The 13581-nt window shown below is 41.1% G+C and overlaps 1 protein-coding gene across 1 annotated transcript in view; it reads left to right on the forward strand.

Moving 5' to 3' along the window:
- The window catches only part of PLPPR1 (phospholipid phosphatase related 1), a 164378-nt gene extending 152914 nt beyond the window's left edge, over window positions 1-11464 (forward strand). The window contains exons 6-8 of the mRNA XM_052644631.1: window positions 2343-2519; window positions 5398-5529; window positions 11432-11464. Of these exons, the coding sequence (XP_052500591.1) occupies window positions 2343-2519; window positions 5398-5529; window positions 11432-11464 (342 nt within the window). The remainder of the gene's footprint in view (window positions 1-2342; window positions 2520-5397; window positions 5530-11431) is intronic.
- Window positions 11465-13581: the final 2117 nt, after the last annotated feature.

Consider the following 13581-nt stretch of genomic DNA (forward strand, 5'->3'; position numbering starts at 1 on the left):
CACAGACAGACTATAATCAGATAAACCCTGATACAGGATTCCAATTATGTAAACATCTTCTGAGCCCCTATTATGTGTGTTTTCAGAAATTACTTAACAAGGATTTCCTAAGTACTAGTTAATACTGTGAAGAATAGTAATGAACCATAGGCCCATGTTTTCATAGTTTGTAATCTTATAAGATTTATAAAGCTATAATTTAAACATAAAACACTAAATATTTAACCCATTATTGACTGGAGGATTTTTGCAAAAACCAACACCTGTGGCTAGCGATTTTTATTTCGGCCAGCCAAAAATTAATTTTTATTTCATTAAAACTTTATGGGTTACTGCATTTAATAGTTATACTTGACACACCTGTAACGTCTTCTCCAGCACCTTGAGTTTTATCACTTTCCATATCAGAATTGATCACTAAGGTTTTTTTTTGTCTTTTTGTTTGTCGAATATTCACATTGTCTGAATCAGAACTATATTCTGAAGAACTATCATCTTCTGACACGTTAGTATATATGCCACTTAGACAATCAGATAAAGTATCTGCATAAAATTCTTCACTTAAAATTTCAAGATGTATCATTTTTGAAAATTCTACAGCAATAAACTTGCATTTATAATACATACAGCATTGTAACAAAATTTGAACAGAGGAAAATGTGATTATAATTATCATAACATGATAAATATCATTAATCATAGTAACTATAATAAGTTGTGTAATGAACTCTATCAATTTTAAGCCCTAACAACTATGTCTCTGGTCAGTAACATTCAGTACCAAAAGACATATTAACACGTCTTTGGTCAACAATGTGCTAAACAACATTTCCTACTCAGCCTCAGAATGGTGTGATGATATGCTCTAGTTTATATAACTCTGATCTAACCACAGTTTTGTAGGGCATGTGTTACATATAATAAAGAAAATCCCATCTTCCTGTATTCACACCAATGCTGAAGGATCATCCTAGGAAATTAAGTTTCCACTAAAATATTTTTAAATGCATCTATTTGAACTTATATGTGCTCAGGCCATACAACTTGAGTATTGGCATACTATTTTTCTGAGTCACAAACTCATTTAGCACACTTGTTAAGGTTTCCCTGGTGGTTCAGATGGTAAAGAATCTGTCTACAATGCCGGAGATCTGGGTTTGATCCCTGGGTCAGGAAGGTCCCCTGGAGAGGGAATAGCAACCCACTCCAGTATTCTTGCCTGGAGAATCCCATGGACAGAGGAGCCTGTTGGGCTACAGTGCATGGGGTTGCAGAGTTGCTCAGAATGAGACTAACATAGAGACACTAGATCAATTGCGCTCTCTAGTGGTTTCTTATAACCATTACCAAAGTTTGTGTGACAAAGTGTTTGAAAGAGGCATACCTTGCTTACTCTAAGCCACCAGGGACATATTTGATAACCAAGCCTGTAAAAATATTTAAGTCTTACTCAGCTCCTCACGGAGAAGGTAATGGCACCCCACTCCAGTACTCTTGCCTGGAAAATCCCACGGACGGAGGAGCTTGGAAGGCTGGAGTCCATGCGGTCGCTGAGGGTGGGACTCGACTGAACGACTTCACTTTCACTTTCATGCATTGGAGAAGGAAATGGCAACCCACTCCAGTGTTCTTGCCTGGTGGGCTGCCGTCTATGGGGTCGCACAGAGTCGGACACGACTGAAGCGACTTAGCAGCAGCAGAAGCAGCTCCTTACAATGTCATAAGAACAGAGTACGTCTCATGTGTCATAAATTGTATCATCATTTACTAACATCAGGTCTTTCCAACCTTTTATACACCCACATAGAAAATTTTAAAACATGCTGGAGTAAATGAATGAATAGAACTGATCACAGCCATCCCAAGGAATGTGAGAATCAATTTCCCAGCACAACTGAAACCTATCTATGTTACACACTGGTTTGGAAATCAATGCTTTTATACTCATTGAAAGTGTGAAGAAGTAGCTAGGATTATGCGGGACTCAAGAAATGAAATGTTGCTACTCTCCCCTACCTGGTCTTCTCCATAAAATTAATTCTCATAGAAGATTTTCTGGCATCTGAGATTCTCATACGGGTTTATTAACACTCCAAGTGATTCTTTAGTTTGTTGCATAAAAACTGCATGCTCTGGACCTGATTATCATGCAGTCATTCATGTCGCTGTAATTCTGTTCCCATGCCCACCAGAATATAAAGCTCTGAGATGAGTGAGCATTCATTCATCATTCCTGCTTTGGTGCGGGCCTGTCTGTGTGTGTTGGTGTGTGTCCGTGTGCATGTACCTGTGCACCGTGTACAGAGGCTGCTGGTCACTCCCCAGTCTCTGTCCTCACCTAGATGTACATCACAAGCACAATCAAGACAAAGAGCAGCCGACTGGCCAAGCCAGTGCTGTGCCTCGGGACCCTCTGCACAGCCTTCCTGATGGGCCTCAACCGGGTCTCCGAGTATCGGAACCACTGCTCTGACGTGATTGCGGGCTTCATCCTGGGCACTGCGGTAGCCCTGTTTCTGGTAGGTCAGCATCCTCTACTTTTTCCCCCGCTCTGGTGCTCTCTGAAAGGCTGCCCAAGATCCTGGTAAGTCAGGCTCGCCAGACTCCATGGTCTCAGTCCAGGCTCCACCGGCCTCAACCTTGGGAGCTGCAGTTCCTCACCAAGTACCCTGTGTCCTTTCTTTCAGAAATATGACTGCATAGTCCCTCTGTGGGCCAGGAGTATGATCACTCCAGGAAGGATGGCTTGCTCCACTTCTTCCAACCCTGTCCTTGGGGCTGGGGATGGGCAGACTAGCAAAAATTTAGTGTACCTTCAAACCATGATTCTTTAGATACTTGCTCAGAGACATACTGGCAGCATAAGCTATGTGCCGCTTGGGGGAAGAACAGAGAACAAAGTACTGACGGAAGCAGGCAGCTCCTTCTCCAGCATTTCAAGCAACTCCACTCTGGCCCAGACTTGCAAGTCCCACTCAGAAATAGGAAAACCCTCAGCTAATCGCACCTGGGGGACCTCTGTTATTATCTGAACATGCCTCCTGGGCATCTTGTTTCCGCTATAAGTGGCTTCTCAACCACATAACACTTCCTGAAGAAGAGTTTTGGTTCATTTTTATAGATTTGAGGTATGATAAAGTGAAAGTGTTAGTCACTCAGTCATGTCCAACTCTCTTCAATCCCATGGACTGTGGTCCACCAGGCTCCTCTGTCCATGGAATTCTCCAGGCAAGAATACTAGAGTAGGCTGCCATTTCTTTCTCCAGGGGATCTTCCCAACTCAGGGATAGAACCTGGGTCTCCCGCATTGTGGGCAGATTCTTAACCATCTGAGTCACCAAGGAAGCTAGGCATACAATAAATGGTATACGAATTGTATAACTTGATCAGTTTTGAGCTTCAGATACCTCTTTCTCTCCCACCCTTCCCTTCCCCTCATTCCCAAGCAACCACTGATCTTCGGTATTAGGTTACTGTAAGATTTAATGTTAACAGAATTATACAATATGTATGTGTTTTTTCCTAGCTTCCTTCATTCAGCATAATTATTTTGTGATTCATCCACGTTGTATCAGTAATTCCTTTCTCTTGCTATGTAGTATTCCATTGCACGGACATACCATGAAAGTAAAGTTTTTAAAAAATATAGTCGAGGACTGGGCTTTCCTGGTGGCTCAGTGGTAAAGAATCTGCCTGGCAATGCAGGAAACATGGGTTTGAGCCCTGATCTGGGAAGATCCCACATACCACAGAGCAGCTAAGCCCATGCACCACAACTATTGAGCCTGTGCTCCAAAGCCCAGGAACTGCAACTCCTGAAACCCAAGCACCTACAACCTATGCTCGGCACCAAGAGAAACCACTGCAGTAAGAAGCCAGCACAATGCAGCTGAAGAGTAGCCCCCACTCGTCACAACTAGAGAGAAGCGTGAGCAGCAATAAAGACCAAGCACAGCCAAAAATAAATGTATATAAATGTATGTGTGTGTATATATGTGTGCTTGTGTGTATATATATATATTCAAGGATTTAAAATACACCCAGAAGCGTTCACGGTAAATCACTAGGCCTAAAGAGGCTGTGCAGGATGAAATCTGTCTCCTAACAATATTCAGCAAGCGTCTCCCAGCAGACAGAAGTCATCACAGCCTGCTGCCCTTGCTCCCATTCTGCCCTTTCTGGTCCAAGGCACCCGTTAAGACCAACGTCACATGTAGATGGATTTCACGGGCCTGTGACCTAACTTCTCCTTGTCCTATCCCTTCCATACAGGGATTCTGCATATATGTCCTCCCCAACATACAAAAGGCACATATGCCTCTCCCAACTTCTAACTCAGTTCCACAACAATTTTACCTGCTCAGACACACACAGAAAATGCTCACATTTACTCAGAACACTAACTGGCAAGCTCCATTTGCATTCAAAGTTCTTTTTCAGGGATCCAATCTTTCTTCCTAAAGTGAAAGACAGGGGGACTTAAATGCACATTCTCTGTGAAGCAGCAGCAGAAGTGGTGCCGAGTGATACTGATCTCTCAGAGGGTATTTCCCTAAGGGTGCTTCTTAAAAGGGGGAGAGAATACAGATGACTCAAAGAGGGATCAATAGTATGTCAATGAAAGAAAGCCCCATTGAGGGGCTTCCCTGGTGGCTCAGACAGTAAAGCCTCTATGTGCAATGCGGGAGACCAGGGTTCAATCCCTGTGTCGGGAAGATTCCCTGGAGGCGGAAATGGCAACCCACTCCAGTACTCTTGCCTAGAAAATTCCACAGATGGAGGAGCCTGGTGGGCTACAGTCCATGGGGTTGCAAAGAGTCAGACACGACTGAGTGAATTCACTCACTTGGCACTTAAGAAGCCAAATCTTACAGTGGACACATTTAGAGGCCATGGAGTTTATGTAGCCTTGGGAAAGTTATCTACATTCTCTGTGCCTCCTTATGTAAGTTGGAGAGGATAATAGTATCTCCCTTATAAGAATGTTGAGTAGTCAAATGAAATTAGGTAAAACCCTTCAGACAATGCCAGATACCTAAGTGGCCCTCAGTAAATGTTAGCTGTTACTATGAGATGGTTTATATGCGTCATGTCTTTTAAATGTAAATCTGCAAGGCAGGTGTTATTCCCATTTTTTATAGGTCAGGAAACAAGTTCAGTGGGGGTAGATTGAGTATCCCTGGCCATCTGGTGATCAAACAGATGCTTCCTCAGCACCCCAAATATGCTCAGCAGTAGACAGCCTGGACCATGCCCCAGGTCTTTCCATGGTCCCTACACATTGGCTCAAAAGTCACTGTGCAATGACATTCTAAGGGGCAGGCCTGCCACCCACAGAGATAGCCAGGCATTGATGGCTGCAGTCTGACCCTAATCTTTTTTCCCCTCATCCCGCAGGGAATGTGTGTGGTCCATAACTTTAAAGGAACACAAGGATCGCCTTCCAAACCCAAGCCCGAGGACCCCCGTGGAGTACCCCTCATGGCTTTCCCAAGAATAGAAAGCCCTCTGGAAACCTTAAGTGCACAGGTACAGTAAAGTGGTTTCAGCCAACAAAACCTCGAGGCTCCAGGCTTGTTATCTGGAAGTCAACTAACCATTCTTCCAGCGAAAACAGGACACAACTGAATCCACCCAACAACAATAAAAATCTGGGGGATTCCCTGGTAATCCAGTGGTTATGACTTCGCCCTCCAATGCAGAAGGTATGGGTTCAATCCCTACTCAGGGAACTAAGATCCCACGTGCCTCGTGGCCAAAAATACCAAAACATAAAACAAACAATATTTAACAAATTCAATAAAGACCCTAAAAAAAAAAAAACGCAATAAAAATCTGACATAAAGGCCCTCAAGAACTTCACAGCTTCCCTCAATTAGTCCCATATTCCTTTCAGGGAGCGGGCATCATGAATCCTCAGGACATTCTTAGTAATGTCTAACTTAAACCCCAGCTGCTTCAGGATATCTTGACCTTCAATGCAATAACATATCTGTGAAATTTAGACCAACTCTTGTGGAAGGCCAATTCGATTTAGTATGTAGGACAACACTTGGAAAGAAATGCTTTGTTACGTGCGTAACAAATGCGTTACGTGCGTAGATGTAAACTGGAAGCATATTAAAAAAGGTAACTAAATATCCTTTTGGATTTCTTTTGATGACCATCAAAAATCCAATGCAACAGCACTTACTGTTTACATTAGGACCTGGTTTACCTTAGGACCTTGCTTCATGCCAGAGATAAAGATGACAACTAGCCACACAGTCTTTATACTCAAGGAACTTAGAGATGATCAGAAAAGGTGTATATAAATGCATGCATGCTCACTTGTGCCCAACTCTTTGTGACCCCATGGACTGTAGCCCGTCAAGCTCCTCTGTCCATAGAATTCTCCAGGCAAGAATACTGAAGTGGGTTGCCATTTCCTACCCCAAGGGATCTTCCCAACCCTGGGATAAAACTGGCAACTACTTCATTGGCAGGGAGATTCTTTACCACTCTGCCACCTGGGAAGACCTGTATATAAGTGAATAATCATAAATGGCAAAGTGTTTTGTGAACACAAATGAAGAAAAAATTTATTGTAAGGCAGGGAAAGACCAAGAGAGATGCTAGCCAAAATGAGCCCTGATACATGGTATAAAGCCTGACTTTTGCCTGAGACAATTGCTAAGTGCTTTACAAATATATTTTTTTGAACAAAAATTTACTGAATTGGTAGTGTAATTCCCACTTCACAGAGAGAGAGGAATATGAAGATAGCAATATTAAATTACTTACCCAAGACACATGGCAAGCAAGTGGGAGAGTTGGGGTGAATAATTCTTTGAGCAGACAGAGCAGGGATAACTAATAATAAAACACAGGGATTTTATTTTCATGTAGCTGAGTCTTGCTAAAATGTTTATTTTCTGTAATAGTCTGTTTACCTTAAAGTCTTATTGTATTTGGCATCTCCTTCTAAATCATCTTTATTGAGTACAAGAGAAAAGCAAATCTCTTCCCACTGGACTTCTCAGATATTTCTTATCAATGCAGTATAAAATATTTCACTAAAGATTATTAACTATCAGACATCTGAGAAACTATCCTATTTCTTTTCACATTTAATGAAGTCCAATTTTATTAATGAACCAGTAAAAATCTATTTCCACTTGGGAAAAAAATATTTAGGAGTCTCCATTAAACCCATTGCCAAGTGTTTTGTTTTCCCTTCACCTATATTAAGGTGAAAATTTTGACTTGGTCTAATTAGAAGTAACATGTTGAAAATGTTATCACTGGTTTATTTATATACAGCCAGTTAATACAGGTTGAATGACAAGTTAGCTAAATAATGAAACCTATAATGAAAAACCCTAGTTTTCCTTCTAACTATGTTCTTAAAATCAGTGAAGTCAGAGTAGTGAAGTGAAGTCGCTCAGTTGTGTCCAGCTCTTTGCAACCGCATGGACTGTAGCCTGCCAGTCTCCTCGACCCATGGGATTTTCCAGGCAAGAGTACTGGAGTGGGTTGCCATTGCCTTCTCCAGGGGATCTTCCCAACACAGGGATTGAACCCGGGCCTACCCACACTGTAGGCAGCTACTTTACTGTCTGAGCCACCAGGGAAGATCTCGAAGTCAGAGTGGTTCCCTCTGTCTTCGAGAAGAAGCAACTAGTGACAAAGGTGAATTTAAAAAGCAAACTGAAATGTTTGCCAAGTTCCACAAACATGTAGTCTGTCCTTACAGATGCTGTTGACCTTGCCCTGAATGTCCTGGTCTAACAGTACCTTCCTTCTACCTCAGCACTGCTCAAGTGTAACCTTCTGTCTGAAGCCTTCTCTAGACTTCTCTCTCCTCCCTCAGGGCCAGTAGTAGTTGACTAAGAGACACCCAGGCCATGTTTTGGGGGATTCTGCTTGCATTGAAAAATGAAGTACCAAAAAGGGTTTCCAAACCCAATATTAGCAGGAAAGGGGCTTCCAGGTGTTATGGTGGTAAAGAGTCTGCCTGCCAATGCAGAAGAGACATGAGTTGAATTCCTGGGTCAGGAAGATCCCCTGGAGAAGGAAATGGCAACCCACTCCAATATTCTTGCCTGGAGAATCCCATGCACAGAGAAACCTGGGGGGCTACAGTCTGTGGGGTTGCAAAGAATAGGGCATGACCACACAACCGACCAATCCACAATACAGATTTTTAAAATTCTTTAAATATATGTATCATTATTCACTACAGGCACTAACTGAACTTTTGAAATCTGTCCATGTATCTTTATTGCCATGTATATCACCTTGTCTGCACACAGTTTGAGGACTTTTGTGAATACCAGCCTTCAGCTGAAGGACCCTCAGGGCCTGACGTGTATTTGCTGCTCACAGTTCATGTCAGGACTGCCCTCATATCTGCCTCCCCCAGGAACTGAGAGATTAAAGATACAAACCCTATGAACCATGTCCTTCTTACTCTCCATATTTCCTGGCATTCTCTAGGCATGAAATAAGTGTCAGATGAATAGACAGATGCAAGCCAGAGTCAAAATATGAACTAGGCCCTTTAGCCAAAACCAAGAACCCACAACTGGACTACAGTCTATATCTGAACCTCCATGGTAAACAGTTTATGAGTAATGATGAACAGGACTTCTGCAGGCTGGTCACAATGAAGCTACAGGAAGCTGGATGGAAAGTACTGCCTCTTAAGTGATGCCTTCCATGCCATTCGTGCAATATCCAAGCATCTGCTTTCCACATGGGTGGTTAGAAGGACATACCCTTTATTCGTGGGTCAAGCAAAGGAAATGAGCATATGGTGCAAGCTATCACATTCAATCTTTACCATAATCCTGCAGTTGGCCTTATTCTTCTATTTTACAGATGAAGTAAGGCACAGAGAGTTTAAGTAATACGCTGAAGGTCACTCAGGAAAGATTAAGACACAGGCCCATCTAATTCTAAAGGCCCTGCTTGCTCTCTACACCACAGCCTGAGGTTTAAGGAAAACTCCATTTTGAAATCTACAGCTCTCAGCACTGAACATGGAAACATACTGTAGTGGCCAGTGCGGGGGGCTGAGCTGCACAGCACTGGCAGAGTTTACACTGAGCAAAACAAATATGCCCTCTGTTCTCCCCTGTGGCCGAAAGCCTCCTGTGCAATAGCAGCAGCCATGGCTTCTACCAGAAACTGCTGCTCCTTTGTCATTTGGGGGACAGAGCTGTCTTCCCAGGAGGAGGACTATGGGGATCTGAGAGAAGATACGAACCTCTCTTTAGAGCACACATTCTCACATGAGAAATCCACCCCGCCGTTCAGAGCACCTCAAGCAGAAGACTGTCTCGCTGGGGAGGGAACCCCTCATCCTCCCTTTCACCCCCCTGAGACATACTTTCTCCTTTGCCACACAGAGCCCCAGGGCTGCAGGCTGCCCCAGGCTGCTTCTCTCTTCCCCTCTAAATGATCAGCTCAAATTTAAATACTTGGCCTTCTGTGACTGAGACAGTATGTTCTCTAAAATTTTTCCCCAGGACTAAAGAGAAACCAGAAAGTAAAAAACTGTAGAATCCAAATGAAACAAAGATGGTCAAGTTTCCAAAGTGTTATTTTGTGACCCCACAGAGCTGTATCCTGGAGACCTGCTCCGAGCTTTCCTCACCCTGCAGCCTCATACCCATTTTCACCTGCGCAATCAAGCTTAGTGTTGAGCAAATGTGTTCTTGTTGAACACGGTTTATATTAACAAAGAAATGAGAGTGAAGCCAGTGTGTTAACTCACTGTGTGGGATGAAGTCTCTTGTGTCTCCTGATGTGTACAGGGGGGAGAGGAGATACATGTTTCTTTAACAACAGTAACAACAGAAGGATCCACTCTATCCCAGGACCCACATGCCTATGACCTTATTCTAGGAGATTCTGATTCAGCCATTCTGGGGTGAAAAGCCTTGTAAGAAAATCATCCCACAGGAATTCTAATGCTTATAGACTTCATTTCATAAATAGGGAAAAGAAAGACTTGGAGAGTTAAAGAAATCTGTATAAAGTAACCAAGTTAGTTATCTTAGGCTGTTGAACTACTTTATGTTTACCATTCACTCTTAAATTAAATCTTAAAAACATATAAATGACCAAACTATTGATGGAAGTTTTTTTTTAAGGAAGCATACTATAAAAGCAAAAGCATGTGTTTTTCATATTATAGCAAGAAATGCAAAAGCCTCAGTTTTCACAAATATGGTAGATAAAAGTACCTTGAGAAATATGGAATACTCAGTTTCTAAAATTCACATTTGCCCTCTCAAGAATAGGACCCTCTAGTGTCCTAAAACCAAACAGGAATCTGGAAACCCATAATAATCAATTAGCTCTAAAGCCACCGTTTCTTAAGGTATTATCAATACCATAAACTGGGAATTTTAAGTTCATACAAAAAAGAAAGCCTTAGGCCTGAAAAAAGGTGGGATTATATATGTTATATAAAACAAGAGATAAGGGTTATCATGCACAAACCACATAAACAAAAATTAACAACTACCAGGAAAAGTGGATAAAACTGCAATCATAGATTTTAACACTTTTTTCAGTAATAAGCAAACAAAATATAGTAAAAAGTTAATAAGGTAGCACCCCACTCCAGTCCTCTTGCCTGGAAAATCCCATGGATGGAGGAGCCTGGCAGGCTGCAGTCCATGGGGTCGCTAAGAGTCGGACACGACTGACTGACTTCACTTTGACTTTTCACTTTCATGCATTGGAGAAGGAAATGGCAATGCAGGCCAGTATTCTTGCCTAGAGAATCCCAGGGACGGGGGAGCCCGGTAGACTGCCGTCTATCAGGTTGCACAGAGTCGGACACAACTTAAGCGACTTAGCAGCAGCAAGGCAATATATAATCCTCAAAACACAAACATTTAAAACAAACTACATGTAAGACTATAAAGCAAAGCAAGAAACTTTAAAAGCATTCAGTGTTATATTTTCATAGTTTAAATAAATTTGTGTAAAAAAAATCTATTCAATAGATCACAGATGACATTCTCCAGAAATTTAAGATACCTTAAACCAAAACCGCTATGCATTTCAAAATATTAAACTCACTGCTCTGAAAATTCATGGCTCAGAATACATCATAGGGAAATTTTTCAAAGATTAGAAATGTTCAAAATTAAAGCACTTAAAAAAAAATGTGGGATGCAGCTAACATTACTTTGAGATCTTCAAATGTTTCATAGAATACAGTTAAGTATAATACAAGACAGATGAGTTTATTTTGATTGAAAAAAAAATCAGAGGAGGTTTAAAAGAAAAGGTAACAAGTTGAGGGGCCTTAGAACCCCACGTCAGGGAGCAGGAACAGACTGTGAACTTGAGACAGGAATCAAGGGGATATTTGAGGGAAGTGAGTGTGTGTGCATGAGTCAACTAAAATTGTATCTGCTTATGTTTGCAGAACCACACTGCCTCCATGACCGAAGTTACCTGAAACGGCTGACGTGTCACAAGCTGTTTTTTTTTTTTTAATCACCCTCCAATTCGATACTTCAAGACACAGTTACTTGATATCAAACTGTGAAGACAAGTATTATGTTTATCTAGTTAGAGGCTAATGTTTTGTACATTTTTTTGTATGAGGAAGTGATGTAGTTTGCCCTGATTTTTTTTTTTTTTTTTTTTTTTTGGTCAGCTTTAATATATTTATGCCAGAATTTTAAACAGTTTTCTTCTTGTTCAGGTGTGCATTGAAGAACCACATTTATTCAATGATTGATGTTGTTTTGTGATATTTGTACACAAACCTTCTTTTATCAGTTTTGTAGACACTGAAATGAAATATAATAATTCACTTTAAACTTTTATTATCACAGTTGCTGCCTCCTCCGGCATTTTTGAATTTAAAAAAAAAAAACTTAACTTTTGAGTTGCAGGGAAAACAATGTTGGTTAATGGTAAATCTCAAAATGAGTTGTGTAGAAAGAAGTATTACTTTGAGAAATAACTTTACATTCTGACTTAACATGTGATTGCATCCCAAGTTAAAGTAACATATTAATAAGAAAAACTCACCTACGTTACAGAAGCAATGGCAGAAATTCTGGTTTTGAGGATGTTGGTATGATCCTTAGATAATAGCCTCTCCTGGTTAAGAAATTTGAGATCTTTCTGTAATCATGCCCTTGGGCTGGCAGGTAACACTGCAGCCTTCTTTCCCAAACAACCAGCCAGTACCAGCATCCCCTGTCAACTCAGTTTTGTATATCATATTGTATGGACTTTATATGAAAATGAATATTTTACAGTTTGCACAGTATTATTTTACAGAGAGGGTATCAGAGCATCTACAACCTAGAGCCCCAAAGCAACAGCTTGACTTCGGGGCTTTTAATTGTTCCAGACTTTTAACTGCATCTCATTTTTCTAGCATGGTGATAACTAATGTGCAACCTCCTTGAGAGCAGGAGCTTCCTTGTCTGTATCTCTCAGAATGTTCTCTCAACACTTCCATGTTGGTTCTTCTTAGCTTTTTTTGTACATTTTTTTTTTTCTAAAGAAAAAAGTTATTCACAAAATGAATTTTGGCTCCTGTCCTTTGTTTGAGGCTTCATCCCCCAAGTATTTGAAGACTCACAATGATGTGACCTCTGTAAGTGTTTATTCTCTTCAGTTCCCTGCCTACTGGGATCAGTCATAATAGAGGCATGACTGATATGTCCTTTCATGAAGGAGTATCTGTGTTTAGGCCAAAGAATTTGTGAATTTAAGACACTCAGAAGCACATTCTGGTTTTCTAGCAAACTACCTTTGTCTTCAGTCTGCCAATAGATACTTCTAAGGCATCTGTAAAAAATCAGTCACTTTGACTCTGCTAAAACTCATCCCCCATCTCATTCTGGCCTAAACTTATTTGCACTTACATGTATAAACACTAATACACATCTTTTGAGTGACATCAGACTAAAAGTTGGGGAAATGGGCAAGAAAGGGAAGTGCTGAAAGCCCTACTCATCCCCAGTGCTAAGCCACAACCATAATCTGGCTGTTCAAAACAGTGAACCCAGCCATACAGAACAGACTTTCGGACACAGTGGGAGAAAGAGGATGGGTCGAATTGAGAAACTAGCATAGAAACACAAATATTACCATATGTAAAACAGATAGCCAGTGGGAATTTGCTGTATGACACAAAAACTGGTGTTCTGTGACAACCTAGAGGGGTGCAATGGGGTGGGAGGGGGGTTCACGAGGGAGGGGACATAATTAAATCTATGGCTGATCCATGCTGATGTATGGCAGAAACCAATACAATATTGTAGAGCAATTATCCTCCAATTAAAAATAAATAACTATACACATATATATATAAACAGTGAACCCAAAGAAGATGTAACAACTCCAAGGTGGTGCTATATAAGCTACCCAAGTGTAATGTTGCCCAACTTCAGAGTGATTCATCTTCTAAATATATTTTATAGTTCTTTTTATAATAGCAATGACAGCTCAGTTTCATTGTTCATAAGACATTCTGAAAAATACTGGCAGACTCCTGATTCTACATTGCCCATTTCTTATCACAATGAGAGACCATCTAAATATCTATCAAAT

This window comes from Budorcas taxicolor, chromosome 8 (genome assembly GCF_023091745.1).
Source record: "Budorcas taxicolor isolate Tak-1 chromosome 8, Takin1.1, whole genome shotgun sequence".
NCBI classification, from domain to species: Eukaryota; Metazoa; Chordata; class Mammalia; order Artiodactyla; family Bovidae; genus Budorcas; species Budorcas taxicolor.